Source organism: Schistocerca cancellata, chromosome 6 (genome assembly GCF_023864275.1).
Source record: "Schistocerca cancellata isolate TAMUIC-IGC-003103 chromosome 6, iqSchCanc2.1, whole genome shotgun sequence".
NCBI classification, from domain to species: Eukaryota; Metazoa; Arthropoda; class Insecta; order Orthoptera; family Acrididae; genus Schistocerca; species Schistocerca cancellata.
In genome coordinates this window covers 568,336,221-568,355,899 of record NC_064631.1, presented here as the reverse complement: position 1 = coordinate 568,355,899, position 19,679 = coordinate 568,336,221, and the positions used below count along the sequence as shown (strand labels likewise).

The window sequence follows — 19,679 nt, the reverse complement described above, 5'->3', positions numbered from 1 at the left end:
TTCCATCATACAGCTGATTCGTGTCCAAAGAAACATTGCATCGTAATTTGGAATTAGACAGGCACTGCAATATCATATCGATAGTGCTACACCAGTGGCTGTCAAACTCCGACAGGCGGGCCTCCAGCACACCCCGAATCAAGCGTTCGTGCGCCCCGCAGTTCTCGACCATATTTTATAAAAAATGCATCTAGCAACCAGCAGCCGAAATAAAAAAAAGGTAAATTAAACTTTAGATCTTCTTAAGAGTGTAGTTTTCGTGCTCGGTAACAAGCAAAAATACATTGACGTTGGTCATTTCTGTTGTGAGCTAATTAAAGTTGGCCTCTTACCACAGGAACTGAGGGGTAAGTAGCGCACAGCCACTGCGGGATTACTCGACGTGAGAGGGGCAATGATTCATTGTTTGTCTTTCAATATTGCCAACTCAAAGGCGTGCGCGACTCATACTGATCAGCTGCCCGGGCATAAAGTTTGACACGGAAGTAACAGATTCGTGAACGCATTCTATAGAGACAGTCATTTTCAAATGCGGAACGTATCTGTAGCAAGGAATATGAAATTAAATAGGCTGTGCAATAGAACGCAAAGAGTAGAAGAAAAACGGCACTCAAAACATTTAAAAAACATTTGTAATCGTGTCTAGTATTGCATAATTCATTTTAATATAAGTTTAGTTACTGTGATTAATCAATTAATCATCCGCTCAGACAGACAATACAAAAACACTTCGACAGGCAATTACAGTCTCGCAAACTTCTTGGTCTGTGAGGGTGGCAGCAATGTGAAATAGGGAACAGTCGACACGGAGTGTTCCAAATGATGTCGACCATTAACGATCAGTAGTTTGGAGCCGGCGGCTAATTTAGCACTTCCTTGCTACAGCTAGTCTGTTGAGGGCTCATAACAAAATTAATTTATGTAGTTTACCAGTTAATAATAAACACGGTACATAGGTGATGCGAGGTGCTGCCTCACAGTGTCGGGATTGGCTCTTGAGCATGAAAGTTTGACTAGCATCGTGCACTGTTGAGTTTCAAAGCGCAAGAGTTACAAAAGGCGATACTGATTCTTAGCACAGTTCTCGCTCATAATAACTGCAAGAAGGGTGCAACGAAGTTGATGTCATACGGCAACAACTGTCGTAAGCAAGTTCGGTTTTTTTTTTTTATCAACCACTCATTCTTCTAAAAGAAATCTTCTTCCTGTTCCATTGTTGACGAAGTAAGACTGTTAGTTCTTTAAGTGGCTCTTAACATTCACACATGGAACGATGTCAATAATATTGTACAGGTCGTTATTCTTGTCATGTTCCCGAAAGGCTGTGAGGCTGGCTGCCATGACACCTGAAAAGGATACCAAAATAACAATTACAAATGCTCTAGATATAGACGAAATCGAAAGTCATCACCTGCTTTTGCTGGCGATTTTATGCGTTTTAACACACATGAAATGCAGCCTTTTGGTACCTCTGAGGACACAAAAAGTTTAAGGGAGAGGATACCCGAACGTACCCAGCAAACACAGCACTGGATACACGGTAATACAGAAAATTTTTATCAAAATCGTCTGTGTTATCGTTAAATGGAAAGCATGTTTCCAACGGCGAACAGGACCGACGAAAGAAACAGTTTCGGTTCAAGCTGTTTGCACTCAAAACAATCCGCTGTTTTGCACGCTGAACGCTAAATTAAAATCAACTTCAGGAACAAAAATATTTATTCTACGGGGGCTCATCACAATGGTACATTTGCACTTAACAAAACTCGGAATGTTTGCTACTCTTATTTGTTTAGTGGTTCCATTTGTACTACGTAAATTCATTTTCCTTGCAGGACCAAACTTGGTCTTTCGTGTGATATGCTTCTACGACTGAGGAAACAGTGAATTCGATGAGCAATGTTAATATAAAACGGAAACTTTTCATCGTTGTTGAAATGGTAACACTGTTTACTGTGCTGCTATTATATGAAATTCCAACCTAAATCACACCGTGATCTGTATGCAGCACAATTTTGCGCCTATATTGCAACAAAATAAATGTCTGGTTAAATGTGAACGTTTTCTTTTAACCTAGTATGGGTATAAACATTTTGTAATTCACAGCGACGTAAGAGACAGTTAAGGAAAGGTGTTATGGAAGCCTACATGTATTTTTACATTGTATGACTGCCCTTAACTTGAAACTATCACCACTCGGATATTGGTGTAAAATGAACCCATACAGATTTAATGGGTATCGTATTCTATGTTATTATCTGCCACCTTATAGCAGAATCATTCCTTGAAATAAGTGTGATCATGATGAATCAGTGGCTTATGGTCTTATACAACTTACGGAAAAAGTGACATCTATTGCGTTTAATTCTCGGCGAGATACCGCAAATCTTACAAGTATTTGTATTACTGCAGAAGTTCCTGCTGTGACAGTGTGCGTCGCTATGTCCACATTCTCCACGTCCACATTCTTGCATTGTGTCGTTGCCCCCATCCCTGCTGTTTTGAAGTTTTCTTTCAATGAATTCATTTCTTTGTTTATTTTTTAGCCACATATGCAAGCGTTCTGGGTTGCTGTTGGAACCCTTCCGTTTGGACCTGCATGTCCAGAAGAGTAATATCCTGCTGCATGCATGCCATGATGCACTACATTAAATAGCACTATTTTGTTTGTTTTATTTTATTTGTTTTCCGTTTGCATGTGTTGGCTAACGTTTCCCGTAGTATGACTTGACGCTGGTGGCATCGGACAGCCTGAACGAGCAGTCGACGAGGGTGGTGATCCACGTGAATGATGTGAATGACCTGCCGCCTGTGTTCAGCACCACCCAGTACTCGGCTGTCATGCAAGAGGAGTTTCCCGGCCCGCACCCGTACCGGCTACTGCAGGTCAGCAGTGGGGTCCTGCCTGTGGCTCCATCACTACAGCCCTGTTCACTATACTTCCAGCCCAGCACTGCTACTAGGCAGTTAGTTATAGAGATGAGGGGCAACAGACAAACAACAAATACTGTAGTCCACAAATATCACGATGAAGTAGCAAACTGTGGATTGCATAAGTGGATGTCCCCAAATACCAAATATTTTTATGCTCTGTTAGGCCACTAAAATGAGAAATTTAATGCAGAGTAACACAACACAAATGGATGTGTGATGTAGTTGCATGTCAGCTTATTTCAGTGCAGAGACTGCTGGACCAATTGCCTCATGACCAGCTAGTATCTTGCTTTGAAAATGGGGAGATTAGGGACGAAGTGTTTTCTGCTGAGATCTTTATAAGGAATCCTGAAGCCAACAGAAAAGAAAAAGTGTATACACCAGATTTTCAATGGCAAAAAGAACATTAGTGAAATCAATGGCTTGTGGCCCTTTAACAATGTTTAATATAATGTTATATGTAGTACATTTGAGACAAGTATCAAACTAATTATAATACATAAACCATTATCATTATAGAATACAAACCAAGTATGTTAAGTAACCGAAACAGGATTAAAAATCGACCCATGCACTGGGGTCATCTGCAATGGTAGGCACCAAATGACAATCATAAAAATTTGCTTCGCAGTTCTCAATTTTAAAAGGCATTTGAAGGCAATTTTATTTGATGTGTCATATTTCAACCCTGTATAAAGATATCAAAAACTTAATTTACTAGCAAATAAAATTTAATAAAAGTCAAGTGTATAGCAATATGCAAAAATAGAGAAAAGACTTATAGGCGACACTTTAATATTTTATATGAATGCTGATGGTTCCATAGAATGATGAAAGATGTTAGGCAATAAAAGAGGTAGGTAAAAATCAGCAGTTCAGAAGCAAATTTTTCTGCCAATGATTTTTGGATGAAAAAACTGAAGCTGCATTTCATTGTTGGTAGACAAGCATAAAAGTAATAAGATCATATTTTAATTATTCATCTTCATAAATTCTGTCCTAGGAGCAGATTCTTCGCTGCAAGCTCAACATTCACCTTCTTTCCTCTTTTCTGACAACTCTTACAATATTTGTAGTACAAGGAATTTATCTTAATGTAATGTATTAGCTATTTTCTTCTTCACCTATTATATTTTCATTTATTCATACCGCCTTCTGAAGCACTCTCTATTATTCAAACTGTTCCGATTGAATATCACAAGCATATGATACTACATGATTCTTCACAGAATGTAGCTGCATGAGATATCAGACATATAATTGTGTATTTGCAATATTTTTTTAGTTTTGGTACCTTCTCCATTTATTCACTCCTTCTTCCCTTATCTAGTCCTTTCACTTGTTCTAGAGATCTTCCCTCTCTTCCTGCATCTTTTCTATTTTTAATTTGTTTAATAGCTGTCTCTGTTTCTTTTATCAAGATTGACAACCTTGCTGCTGGTATTCATTGTTTGAAGGTGATTCTTTGTTTCATTCAGTTTTTCTATTTAGTTCTTCCACATAATGATTATTATACGAATATCTTTAATTTTTATATGTAATTTCTCCTTCCACCCTGCTCCTCACTTCAGCAGTAAAATTAACAATGACAATGCAGCAGATAGATGCAAAAATACATAAGTTGTCCTCAGGGAAGAAATAAGGAAAAAAAATCTGAGGTTTTGAAAGAAACCATATGTCTGCGTAGAATAAAAAGTAATAACAGCCTGCAGAAATGAAGTTTTTTGGGTCAGTTAAGTAGTATAGCTCATAAGTACTTAAGATATGAAAAAATTATAACTGTCGATATTAATAAAGAATAAAATAAAATGAATATCTCTTTAGAATGGTAAGCAACTGCCATCTAAACATCATGCTTTGTGAAACAACTGGCGTCAGGAGATCAGTGCCAAAGTAAATGATTTGATGGCAGGCATCTAGCTCTGGACAGTTTGATATATGAAGTAAAGGGGTGTAGTAGTTCAGTGATGGAGGAGGAGGTGTCATCATGAAGGATGGTCCTGTCGTTTCATGACACCTTACTGTATAAGTAGGAATTTAGGTGGCAGAAGGAAGACCAGAATTGCTTTGGTGGTGGACTCATTATTGAAACTTCCCTAAGTTGGAAAGAATGACAAAAGTCAAACAATGAATAACCATTTGGATAGAACATATTTGCTACATGTACACATTTTCGATAAAATGTACCAAAGGCCACATCAAGCTACATGTTTATGCAAAAATGATAAATATCTCACAAAATTGACTTAAAGGAAAATCTCTAAACTATTTCAGTAAGGATAATGTCTTGTTTTAATCTGTATCAACTCTTTTCGTAAAATTCTCATTCTTCTTTGTGTACTTTGAAACATTATACTGTCAGCTACTAACACTGTATTCCGTCTTTTAAAATATTTCTGTTTACAACAAAAGTCTGCATTGTACATGTGAATGTGAATTTATGTACCGATACAGCAGATACTTTATCTTCATACAGGTGTGGGAGCTCAAGTATTTCTTTAATGTATAAAGAATGCATCTCCAAAATAAATTGCCAACAGTCATTTGGAAAAGTATAATTGTTAAACTTCTTGTACTAATTAAAATTATATAATGTGAAAGTAGCATTACAGTTTTTCATTGCTTGGTAATAAGAGGATCATGTCCAAACTACCTGAAATGAACCACGTAATATTCCTAGTTAACAGAGACGTTACATGACACATATATAATGACTAAATATACATAGTAATAATCACTAATGAATAAACATGTTCACCAAACAGCAGAAGCATTGCATCGTTGACAAGCACACACAAAAGAGAGAGAAAACATTTGCTGTCTGGTGACTGGTCTTCTTTACTTGTAAATTATTTACTTTCTAACAGAACTTTCTTACTATATTCATAGTAGTAATGATGCTTTTCCAAATCAATACCCTTCTTACTTTGAACTCAGTAGTCCAATGATTTCATAGTGTCTACAATATGATAACTTCTGTTGACACACACAGGCCATGATCGCACATATGACACCAGTTCCCTGAGGAATTACTTCTGTGGCATGTCAAAGGTAACATCAGATTCAGATAGCATGAATAGATTCCTGAAAATTTTAGAAGTATTATGAGGTTCACATTTTTTTACATGCACTTATAGATAAATGTATTTTATTTTTCTTTCTTAAGCATTGTGCATGAAATGTAGCAGCTTTGGTTCACATTTACACAAAGCATGACAAAGTTAAACATTTATTAAGTCAAACTCATTTTCCACTATTTCTATACATTAGTTTTTACAGCCATCTGACAACAAAGAGCATTTTTGATTTTTCACAGCAATTACAAAAATTCTTAATTACGTACACTACATGATCAAAAGTATCCGGACATCTAGCTAAAATGACTTACAGGTTCGTGGCACCCTCTATCAGTAATGCTGGAATTCATATGGTGTTGGCCCACTCTTAGCCTTGATGACAGCTTCCACGCTCTCAGGCATACGTTCAATCACATGCTGGAAAGTTTCTTGGGGAATGGCAGCCCATTCTTTACAGAGTGCTGCAGTGAGGAGAGGTAGTGATGTCAATGGCGAGGCCTGGCACAAAGTCGGCATTCCAAAACATCCCAAAGGTGTTTTATAGGATTCAGTTCAGGACTTTGTGCAGGCCAGTCCATTACAGGGATGTTATTTTCATGTAACCACTCTGCCACAGGCCGTGCATTATGAACAGGTGCTCAATCATGTTTAAAGATGCCTGGCACAAAGTCGGCATTCCAAAACATCCCAAAGGTGTTTTATAGGATTCAGTTCAGGACTTTGTGCAGGCCAGTCCATTACAGGGATGTTATTTTCATGTAACCACTCTGCCACAGGCCGTGCATTATGAACAGGTGCTCAATCATGTTTAAAGATGCAATCGTCATCCCCAAATTGCTCTTCAACAGTGGGAAGGAAGAAGGTGCTTAAAACATCAATGTATGCCTGTGCTGCGATAGTGCCATGCAAAACAACAAGGGGTGCAAGCCCCCTCCATGAGAAATGACCACACCATAACACCACTACCTCCTAATTTTACTTTTTCACTACACATGCTGACAGATGACATTCACTGGGCATTTGCCATACCCACACCCTGCCATCGGATCGCCACATTGTGTACTGTGATTTGTCACTCCACAAAACATGTTCCCATTGTTCAATCATCCAATGTTTACACTCTTTACCCCAAGCAAGGTGTCATGTGGCATTTACCGGTGTGATGTGTGGCTTATGAGCAGCCGCTCGACCATGAAATCCAAGTTTTCTCACCTCCCATCTAACTGTCATAATACTTGCAGTGGATCCTGATGCAGTTTGGAACTCCTGTGTGATGTTATTTATAGATGTCTGCCTATTACACATTATGACCCTCTTCAACTGTGGGCGGTTTGTGTCAGTCAACATACAAGGTCGGCCTGTACTCTTTTGTGCGGTATGTATCCCTTCACATTTCCACTTCACTATCACATCGGAAACAGTAGACCTAGGCATGTTTAGGAGTGTGGAAATCTCGCGTACATATGTATGACACAAGTGTCACCCAATCACCTGACGACGTTCGTCGTCCATGAGTTCTGCGGAGTGCCCCATTCTGCTCTCTCATGATGTCTAATGATTACTGAGGTCGGTGATATGTAGTACCTGGCAGTAGGTGGCAGCACAATGCACCTAATATGAAAAAATGTATGTTTTTGGGGGTGTCCAGATACTTTTGATCACATAGTGTATTTAAAAATATTCTGTCATTATAATGAACATAAAATATGTTTGATCATATCTGAAGTAAAGTACAAAAAAAGCCAATTTATGATAGGCACAGAGTTTCTTTAAATCAGTTGCTGCTGCACTGAGAAGTTGGCTGTGTAAAACATGGTTTGAATCTTACAGCTTTTTGTTATTCTGAAAGTCATTTATCAAAATGAATAAAAGATGATTAATAACAAATACTGATTTACAAAACAGAAAGAGTTGCATTATGTCTTTGCATTACTGTTTTCACTCTTCGTTACTCTAAATGTTTTGTTATTTGTCTCCAGGTGACAGCCACTGACGGGGACAGGGATCGACCACAAAATATTGTGTACTTTTTGACGGGTCAAGGTATTGACCCTGATAATCCAGCTAACAGCAAATTTGACATAAACAGGACAACTGGGGAAATATTCGTTCTCAAGGTAAAATATATTCCTAAAAAATTACATACAATATTATCATTCACTTAACTTCAAAAATACTTGCTATTTACAGTGAATTCAGTGTTCAGTGCTACGTTTTTAAGGTATATTAAAAGTATATAGTGCTATTTTTTCTTAAAAGAAATGAAAATAAAAAATTTTGGCTTTACTCTCAAACTAGATGTAATGCAATGACAATTACTGAAGTTTTGAGTACAACTGATTATTTGACTAGAAAACTACATTGTGACTAACATTATAACAGATTACGAACTGGCATCAATTCATGGCTTCTGTAATGTTCACACCTTCTTATTTTAATCTTTGTGTCTGGTATTTTAACATCTGTTTTTCTTACCATCATCACTGCTGCTCCATCTGTTCCAATTGAAATAAAATTTCCTTCCAGGAACTAATTAGAAAATCCCATGGATTCCAAGCAATTTAACAATGTGTTTCAAATGCTTTTAGCAGTAATATTATTTAGCTCAACTATATACATGAAAATGTTTGCGAGCTGTTTCATGTCAGGAATTTTGTTTGTAGATATCTATTAAAGTATGGAAAAGTGTCATTTTCCTCTGGAGGAACTAGATTACTGGGGGCATTGCCTTTGCAAAGATGGAGCAAGAGTGGTTCCAAGACTAGTATGAGTTGGACAAAATTTTCTAGTTCTGAAGTCAAGTAAAGAGCTACAATCATTTCTGGGACTCTTGAACTATTATAGGAAATTCATGAATGGAATCATTGATATAGCATGCCTGCTCATGCAACTATTGAAGAAAGATGCTAAATTCATGTGGTCAGAGGAATGTCAACATGCTTTCAAAGAGCTAATAAAAGTTTTAACATCAAGTCCAGTTTTAGTGTTTTTGGATTTTTAGAAGGAGCTTGCACTATTTTTAATGCATTTATTAGTATTAATAAATATTGTTCACCAGACTAACAATATGGGCTTTAAGGTCACAGTTCATAGTAATAGACAGAAAGTCGGCAAGTAGAACAGAAGTAATATCCGGTGTTCCCCAAAGAAGTGCTCTAGGCCCTCTATTGTTCCTGATCTATATTAACGACTTAGAAGACAATCTGAGTAGCCCTATTAGATTGTTTGCATGTGATGCTGTCATTTGCCATCTTGTAAAGACATCAGATGACCAATATGAATTGCAAAATGATTTACATAAGATATATGTATGGTGTGAAAAGTGGCAATTGATCCTGAATAAAGAAAAGCGTGAAGTTATTCACATCATTTCTAAAAGAAATTTGCTACATTTCAATTATGCGTTAAGTCACACAAATCTAAAGGCTGTAAATTCAACTAAATACTTAGGGACTACAATTACAAATAACCTAAATTGGAACGATCACATAGATAATGTTGTGGGTAGAGCAAACCAAAGACTGCAATTCATTGACAAAGCACTTAGAAGGTGCAACAGGTCTACTAAAGAGGCTGCTTACTCCCCACTTGTCCGCCCTTTTCTGGAGTATTGCTGTACGATGTGGGATCCACATGAGGTGGGGCTGACGGATGACATTGAAAAAGTTCAAAGAAGGCCAGTTCATTTTGTATTATTGTGAACAGGGAGTTAGTGCCACTGCCCACACACGGTTATCACCTAGAGTGCATTCACTATCTCCTCCCCATCTTCCTAATTCCATCTACTGTCCACGTTAAACAATGTCCAGTCAGAGCAATTAATAACCAGAGTCTTTTATGAGGATCTGAGAGGAGCAAAGATTACAATAAACTTTCTAGTTTTCTCAGCTTGTCATGTTGAGATGGCTCCAGTTCTTCTTGTCTGGGGGGTCTGAGTCTTGAAGCTGAAAATCTCACATCAGGTCCTCATGGTTGGTTTCAACTAAGTAAATTTGAAGATTCTTGTTGCAGCATATATATTTTTCCTCACATTTTAGTACATCATACAGTATTAGTATTAGTAAGTGAAACCTACTGCGTATAACAAGGCGAAAATCCCCATTAATGCACAAGTACAAAATAAATTCCCAGTCTTTGGAAGCGGTAACATCCGTCAAGTATCTGGGTGTATGACACGTGAATTGGAGTGACAATCATTAAAACAAAGGCTTTTTTTTTGTTGTGACAGGATCTTCTCATGAAATTTCAATCACCAGTTTTGTCCACTGATTGTGAAAACATTCTATTGGTACCCAGCTACGTAGGGAAAAATGATCATAATGATAAAATAAGAGAAATCAGGGCTCACACACAAAAATTTAAGTGCTTGTTTTTTCCATGCACTGTTTGAGAGTGGAACGGTAGAGAGTCAGCTTGAAGATGGTTCATGGAACCCTCTGCCCATCACTTTATTGTGAATAGCAGGGTAATCACATAGATGTAAATGAGGAATCGGTAAATTCGACAGTAAAGTGATGCATAAGCCAGGGAACAAACACAGAAATGCAGATGCTTTGAGCAGAAAGACATCAATTGTACAGGTACTGCATCACGGGCTTGCTGAATGGCAAGCAGCGTAGAATGCTCACTGTAACTACAAGTGATACAAAATGCAACTGCAGTCCAGCATGTGTGACAATCCATTGTTTAAGGTGACAAGTTTAGGGCCACAAGTAGTGATGCCAGCTAAGTTGAAGGAGAAAGTCCAGAGGGAGGCACTTGATCTTGTTATCTGGTTATGGAGGGTGCAGAGCAACAAACTGAGTTGTGACTAACAGATATTGGTGAAAGGAAGATGTGGATCAGTAAGTGAGAAATTGTGTGCAGTGTGCACAACATGCAGACTTGAGCCATAAATAAATAACATTGTAGAGACTCCCAGAAGTGTCAGAACCATCTGAAATGATTTTAATGGATGTGTTACGACCATTTAACTGGACAACAGCAAGGAGCTGTATTGCGTTGACAATAATAGATCAGTTTTCTCAGTATGAGGAGATATCTGCTATACCAAAACAACAAGCAGTTACAGTTGCTCAAGCAATTGTCAACAATTGAATTTTTAAATTTGGGGTACTGGAGATGATGATTACAGACCAAGGACAAATTTTATGTTGGACTTGATAAATGAATTATGTTGTGTGTTATGTGTAAGAAACTGAGAACTAGTCCACTCCACTCACAATCAAATGTTGCAATGGATCAGGTGCAGCGTATTTGCAGAAGCATGTTAAGCTACTATGTGAACTCACACCACAGTGACTGGGACACATATATCCCTCATTTGTCAAGTTGTCGTACAATTCAAAGTTCTGCACTAGTATGGGATTATCTTCATACAAGGCAGTATTTGGCAGGAAAATACCGTCACCATTTGCAATTATTAAGGCAATAAGGGGCAAGTATGGAGAGTCGGTCCATGATTTCATGAGAACAGTGAGAGAAGTATGGAAGCAGGTGCAGAAGGCAAACACAAAGGCACTGGAGAGAAAAGGAAGCTGCGAAACACAGCATGGGTAGCGTACCACATTACAGAATAGGGCACTGGATAACGTTATCCAGCCCAAGCACACTGAAGGGTAAGATTACGAAATTTATCATGAGATATACGGACCTTACCAAATGGTTGAGTATGTCACCACTCAATGGTTGGCTACTGTTGCCAAAAAGGTTGACGGAAGTGCATGGTGGATGATTCCGAGGTGTTCTGGACTCGGTCCCAGGAGTGTTAAGAGCGGAGACTGAGAAAGACACAAAGAAGAAAAAACAAGGAGTGGATATGAGAATGTGGCTGAACTGTTCGGAAAGAGATATTTTGTTGTGTTTATGTTTCAGGCGGTAGCATGTAACATATTAAGGATCAAGGAATAAGTTTTTGTGTTAGAGCAAGGATCATTTGAATTTACTTTGTATGAGAGTGCTGACTGATGCCAGCAGCCTTCTTCTGATGGGAAAGGAGGGCCGGGGGGGGGGGGGGGGGGATGATAATCCTTGTCCTCAGGTTGCTGTACATTGAGGTCGAGGGTTGAAGGAATGCTACCGTATTTACTCGAATCTAAGCCGCACTTTTTTTCCGGTTTCTGTAATCCAAAAAACCGCCTGCGGCTTAGAATCGAGTGCAAAGCAAGCGGAAGTTCTGAAAAATGTTGGTAGGTGCCGCCACAACTAACTTCTGCCGTCGAATATATGTAGCGCTATACAAGCATGCTTTGTGGGCACAAAGATAAATACTGGCGCCAAAACCTTTTTTTTTTCTCCGCCTCGAGTTTCGACCACTGCATTTTCATACATTATCCAACGAAGTAAATACAAATTCCGTAATGTTCATCTTCGAATGTAGCAGAATTTCAATGTACTACGAAAATCCGACTGGCAAGACTGTTAGGGATGTTTGTCAATATGGCCAACTCTACGTTCCGAGTTTTTTCCTACCTGCGAGAAGAGATGGTTGCTAATAGGAACCTGATGAAATGTGAATCACATGCAGTATTCTCTTCACCATAAGAATAATACGAATATAAACATTTTGCCATGTATTCTTTCGTGTTTGCTGCTATCTCATTTAAATCCTGTCTGCCTCATAAACTACGAAACTCGAGTGAGACAACAGCAAACGCGGAAGAATATACGTATCGTGTCATATTTATATTCGTATTATTCTTATGCCTAATAGTGATATAGTCAGAAATGAAGCACGGCAACTGACTAGATTTTAAATGTAAGATGACTAATTTCTGTGAAGAATTTGATGTACTAAAGAAGCGGCCGCAAAGATTTTCAAACGGAGAAAAATCTGCACCCAACTCTCATTCAGAAAATGTTCTATCATACGCAGTCTATTATTTGGTTCTTGTTGATCATTATCAAAGAAAGCAGCAGTGTAAGTAACAACAAATAGCAGTCTCTTGCCATTGTTTTGCTAATGAGACGATTCCTCTTTTTTTTTTTTTTTTTTAAGCGGCGGTAGCGCGCACAAAAGCAAGTCATGCCGCGAGCGGCGACAGGCCGTAAACACGCACTATCAGAATGCGCCAAACAATGCATGACACAGTACAGTAATGCATTTTCAGCCTAGAGTGACGTAAACACCTATAACAAAAAAAAAAAAAGACGGCACTTATCAGATCAAAGCAAAATAAGCAATCGATTGAAACCAGACGAAGCACGTGAAAAAGGAAGGGTACCCTATTTATATACGGACGGAGCGCTTGACGCATAGCAATGGCTACCTGGTAAAGCTTAACTGCTGAGCTTACGACTCGAACCAAACTACTGTAGCTGTATCGTCTTTCATTCGACCTAAATTGTGTCTTATATTACAATGGACCAACTTTGTTTCTATTTGGAGGTGCGGCCTAAAACTTTTCTCTCCCCTTGAATTTCGAGTCTCAAATTTCAGGTGCGGCTTAGATTCGGGAAATATTTTTTTCCTTTATTTTGAGTCTCATTTTTCAGGTGCGGCTTAGATTCGAGTGCGGCTTAGATTCGAGTAAATACGGTAGTCGTTGCAGTGCTGCACCTATGTCTGGAATGGAATGGGGTGCTGCAGAATTGGCACATGGTGAGAGGAGTTCATTTTGGCAAATGAGAGGATGCTGGTTACCAACCATTAATGGATGCTGAGTTTTGTATTTAATGAATGAGAATCCCAGAATGAAGTGAAGAAGATAGAGGAGGTATTTCCTGGGCTTTAGTGGGGAGCCAAGAGCAGGTGTATTCTCAGGGAAGTTTCTTGGGAATGTGAGAAGTTGCATAAATCTTATGAACAATCATGGGAACAGATGCAGCAAGCAATGGACATGGTGCTGCAATCGCTGTTTTCATGGAAGAGGCATTGGATAGATGCTGGGCAGAGAATTTTGAAGACAGTGTTTCGAACAGCAGAGGCCAGTCACCCATTGCGATGACTGCATCTTCATTTCAGCACCATAACTGTACACCCATGTCTCATCACCTATTATGATGTTCTTAAGAAAGTTTTCATTGCCATTAACAGTGACAAGCAGTTCCTCACACATTTCAACACGGGTATGTTTCTGACCTTCAGTCAATAAATTTTGTACTGACATGATGCATCTCAAATTTTTCACTCAAAATTTGATGGCATGATCCTACACTGACGCTCATCTCCTCAGCAACTTCCTGAACAGTTAAACAATGATTTATGTGAATCATAGCACAAATGCTATCCACATATCCATCATGTGTTGATGTGGAAGGATGTTCAGACTTTGAATCGTCACAGACCGACATTCTGTCCTGTTGAATACATTTAAACCACTCATAGCACTACACACGACTCATACAGTCCTCCACGTATGCATTGGTGTTTGAAATGTCTCTGTGAAAGTTTTGCCAAGTTTGTAGCAGAATTTCACACACACACACACACACATTGTTCTTCAAGCTACTTTACTGCACTAATCTGACAAGCAGGCTGTATACTTTCTTACTCAGTGGCTGTGATTCACTTGCTGATTGTCCAAGTGAAATGAAGCAAATGGTTGTTGTCTAAACCTGCTGCAAGGTGCATTCAGTAGCCGCTGCATGCTCTCTGTGTTGGTTGGTGTGCTATTTCAAAAGTTCGGTTTCTTTTTGAACACACCTCGTTTGTGGTGGAGTATTATGCAGCTGGCAAAAGCACGGTGTTGTTTCATTTATAGGAATTGAGCCGTTGAATTACAGTGAAAATGGTCAGGCTTGCTCAGGGAACCTACCAGTGCAGAGATAATGCCCAGAAAAGGCTAGAGCATTTCTCTTCCAGCAGATGCCAGTGTTGTTGCTGAGAACATGAGTAGAATCAATACATCGGTATAACAGGTGCACTGCTACCTTGTATAAATAGCTGTCATTTCAGTAGCACTTTCATTCAGAGCCTAGCAGTTGTACCAACCTACAAAAAGTCTGCCTTCTGAACTTAGTGCCATGGCACAGCATGCCATCTCAGGCATCATCAGCAACCCAAGCTCCTGCCCAAGTGGCAGCAGGTCGTATTCTGTGCACAGCAGGCATCTTCCACCATTGTGGTATGTGTGCCACCGCACTGCATGTGTGCACCACACTGCATATCAACGGATGCTGGGACATAGCCATTCATCACGGAGTTGGCTACCACAAAAAGATTCCTGACCGTCTTTATGTGCCACTGATACAACTTGTTTGTGATGTGACTCACACAATGGAGTCATGTGCCACACATTGAGCACATACATCAGCAAAGCTGGACATCTGTGCTGCAGCTGGATGGACACTGGTTGTCATCTCTCTGATCGCCTGGCTCTTCCCACAAGAAATGGGGGAGTAGTCACTGCACCACACCAATCTAGTGCAAATGTACGATAAGGTGAAGTGTTAATTTCAACAGCTGAGTCTCTCTGGACTTTCACTGGCCTCCAATCCTGTCTTAACCCTCCACCACCTGCCACCTTGCATTGTAGCCACCCCTCCACTCCCAGGTTTGGCTAGAGAAGCGATATGTGGCATTCCCCAAGCAAGTATTATAGATCATATGCTTTTTTGTAATATATATAAATGATTTAGGAGACAATCTGAGCAGACCTCTTAGATTGTTTGCAGATGATTCTGTCATTTACCATCTAATAAAGTCATCACAAGATCAAAACAAATTGCAAAATGATATAGACAAGATATCAGTGTGGTGCACAAAGTTCACAATTAATTCTAAATAACGAAAAGCGGAGGTCATCCGCTTGAATCTTAAAATAAATCCACTAAATTTCAGTAACATGATAAATCACACAAATCTAACAGTGAAGAGGTTGAAAAATCAGCCAACCAGTTGCAAACAAAGGTTTATTAGCCCTTGACCTAGGTTTCAATGTTTGTAAAAATATCTTCTTCAAAAAAAGTGGGCCTTGTTACATCACATGATGGTATATCAGATTAGATGTACCATCATGTGATGTAACAAGGCTCACTCTTTCTGAAGAAGATACTTTTTTCTAATATTGAAACCTAGGTCAAGGGCTAATAAACCTTTGTTTACAACTGATTGGCTGCTTTTTCAACCCCTTTGGATTTACGCAGTTGCTGTTTTGCAGCCATGTTTAAGATTTTGAAATCTAAAAGCTGTCATATCAACTAAATACCTAAGGTTTACAACTAAAAACAACTTAACTTGGAAAAGTCTAATAGATGATGTTGTGTGAAAGGTGAACCAAAGACTGTGTTTTATTGGCAGAACACTTAGAAGATGCAACAGATCTACTAAACAGACTGCCCACACTATGCTTGCCTGTCCCCTTCTGGAGTCAGAGATCTGGTGCCAGATAGGATTGATGGAGAACTTCAAAAATATTCAAAGAAGGCAGCTCATTTAGTATTATCGGAAAAGAGGGGAGAGAGAACCATGGATATGATACTTGAGTTCAGATGGCAAATATTAGAACAAAGGCATTTTTCATTCTGGCATGATCTCGTCATGAAATTTCAATCTCTAACTTTCTCCTTTGAATGTGAAAATACAGGGCTATTACAAATGATTGAAGCGATTTCATAAATTCACTGTAGCTCCATTCATTGACATATGGTCACAACACACTACTGATACGTATAAAAACTCATAAAGTTTTGTTCGGCTGAAGCCGCACGTCAGGTTTCTGCCGTCAGAGCGCTCGAGAGCGCAGTGAGACAAAATGGCGACAGGAGCCGAGAAAGCGTATGTCGTGCTTGAAATGCACTCACATCAGTCAGTCATAACAGTGCAACGACACTTCAGGACGAAGTTCAACATAGATCCACCAACTGCTAACTCCATTCGGCGATGGTATGCGCAGTTTAAAGCTTCTGGATGCCTCTGTAAGGGGAAATCAACGGGTCGGCCTGCAGTGAGCGAAGAAACGGTTGAGCGCGTGCGGGCAAGTTTCACGCGTAGCCCGCGGAAAATTGGCTCATGCCACAACTGGAGACCGACAGCGCCAACTTCATCTTTCAACACGACGGTGCTCCACCGCACTTCCATCATGATGTTCGGCATTTCTTAAACAGGAGATTGGAAAACCGATGGATCGGTCGTGGTGGAGATCATGATCAGCAATTCATGTCATGGCGTCCACGCTCTCCCGACTTAACCCCATGCGATTTCTTTCTGTGGGGTTATGTGAAAGATTCAGTGTTTAAACCTCCTCTACCAAGAAACGTGCCAGAACTGCGAGCTCGCATCAACGATGCTTTCGAACTCATTGATGGGGACATGCTGCGCCGAGTGTTGGAGGAACTTGATTATCGGCTTGACGTCTGCCGAATCACTAAAGGGGCACATATTGAACATTTGTGAATGCCTAAAAAAACTTTTTGAGTTTTTGTATGTGTGTGGAAAGCATTTTGAAAATATCTCAAATAATAAAGTTACTGTAGAGCTTTGAAATCGCTTCAATCATTTGTAATAACCCTGTATTTTGTTGACACCAACCTACAATGGGAGAAATGATCATCATAATAAAATAAGAGAAATCAGAGCTCACATTTAAGTATTTGTTTTTCCCATGCATTGTTTGAGAGTGGAATGGTAGAGAAATAGTCTAAGGCAGTTCAATAGACCCTCTGCTAGGTACTTATGTGTGAACGGCAGAATAATTATGTAGAAATATGTATCTCCCATCTCATCTTTATTTACTTTCTCTTGCCCTTCCACAATATTCTCTTCAAGTTCATTTCCCTTGTATATATTACTTCCACTTTTCAGCTTTCCCTTCTTTGCTTAATATTGGCTTGTCAACAGAGCTCTTGGTGTTCATAGAGCTGCTTCCTTTTTTGTTAATTTTGCTATAAGCTGCATCTTTCTTAGCCATAGCTGTGCATTTGTTCTTTAGCCATTCCTGCTTAGGCATTTTACCCTTTCTGACAGTCTTATTTTCAGATGCCTGTATTCCATTTTACCTGCTCTTCTCTTTTTATCAGTGAAGTTCAATATGTCTCATGGTATCCAAGAATTTCTCCTGGTCCTTGTCTATTTGCTTATTTGAACCTCTGCTACCTTCACTATTTCATCTCTCTAAGCTACCCATTGATCTACATGGTGACAATTATTGAACTATGTATAAAAAACGTAAATTAGTTAAAAACTACAGCATGCATATACTTTATTCAACATGTAGACATCACTACAGATATTCAGTTTAGGTTATGACATTTGACATGCCTGCCACCTTTTGGCTATGATATGGCACAGATGAATAGTGAAATTCTGCATGACCTGCAGAAACATCAGAAAATCAAAGCTGTCGATGAACCCTGAATAGCTGTTTTCAGCTCAGCAATGGTTTTAGGATCATTGTCTTTAATATAGCCCCACAAAAAGGAGTTGTGTGTGTTCAGATCTGGAGAATATGGTGGCCAATCGAGGCCCATGCCAGTGGCCTCTGGGTGCTCCAGAGTCAGAAAGTGGTCCCCACCCCAAATGTGCCAATTTTGCTTATTGACGAACCCATCCAAATGAAAGTGGGCTTTGTCACTAAACCAAACAATATTCACATCAAAGTCCTGTTCATCAATTCTGTGGACAATAGTGTTGGTGAAAAACAACTGTTGTGCCATGACTGTGGGGCTTAATGGCTGATGGGTTTGAATTTTGTATGAGAAGAGACACAAGTCTTCAAAAGTTATTTGTCACAGTGTCTCCCTGTTGATTCCCACCAGTTGTGCAGCTCATCTGATCAATTTCCTGGGGCTGGTCTGAAACACAGTGTGTGTCTTCTCGGTGTTTTCAGACATTTTCACTCTTTATAGATGACTGACATTACCGGCACTGTCATCATGAATGGTACCCATTCTCTCAAACTTGTGAATAAAATTCTTGATTGTTAGCACACATGGACTGGTTGTCTTCAGCTTGAACTTGGTTGCAAACTCTCTTTGAGCCACAATTGAGCTGTTATTGCTGGCATAGCCTTCACAAGAGCTATATCCTCAGGCATGTTGTACCATGACATTTTCATGTGCAAAAGGCCAACAACAGCAAGGCATGTGCACATGCATATACCAATTCCCATCATGCCTCACCACCAACGATGCAGCTTGAATGTCCTAACACAAACCACTCAGAATTTATGACGATTTTATTTCATATAGTTCAATAATTGTCAGCCTGTACTTTTGTATTCTTTCCCATGTTTCAGTTAATTGTTGCCCAAAGCTCTCTTTGAAACTCTGAACAATCTCTGGGTCTTTCAATTTATCCAGATTCCATCTTCTTAATTTCCTATCTTTCAGCAAATTCTTCAGTTTTAACCTGTAGTTCATAATCATTAAAATATGATCAGAGTCTGTATCTGCCACTGGAACTGTTTTGTAGTTTAAAACCTGATTTCAAAATCTCTGTCTTACTGTTATATAACCAGTCTGAAACTTTGCAGTGTCTCCAGATCTCTTCCACTTAAACAACCTTCATTCATGACTATTAAACCAAGTGGCTCAGTTATGCTCACCACAAAATTCTACCAGGTGGGTTTCCTCATCATTCCTCCCCCCCCCCCCCCCCCCCCAGTCCATGTTCTGCTATATTTCCTTCTCCTCCTTTTGCTACCTCCCCCCCCCCCCCCCCCCCCAGTCCATGTTCTGCTATATTTCCTTCTCCTCCTTTTGCTACACCAGATTTCTCCCATCATCATT

The 19,679-nt window shown here is 39.4% G+C and overlaps 1 protein-coding gene across 1 annotated transcript in view; it reads left to right on the top strand.

Moving 5' to 3' along the window:
• Positions 1-19,679, top strand: part of LOC126088434 (neural-cadherin-like) — a 295,055-nt gene that overhangs the window by 94,421 nt on the left and 180,955 nt on the right. The window contains exon 4 of the mRNA XM_049906576.1: positions 7,991-8,128. Within this exon, the coding sequence (XP_049762533.1) occupies positions 7,991-8,128 (138 nt within the window). The remainder of the gene's footprint in view (positions 1-7,990; positions 8,129-19,679) is intronic.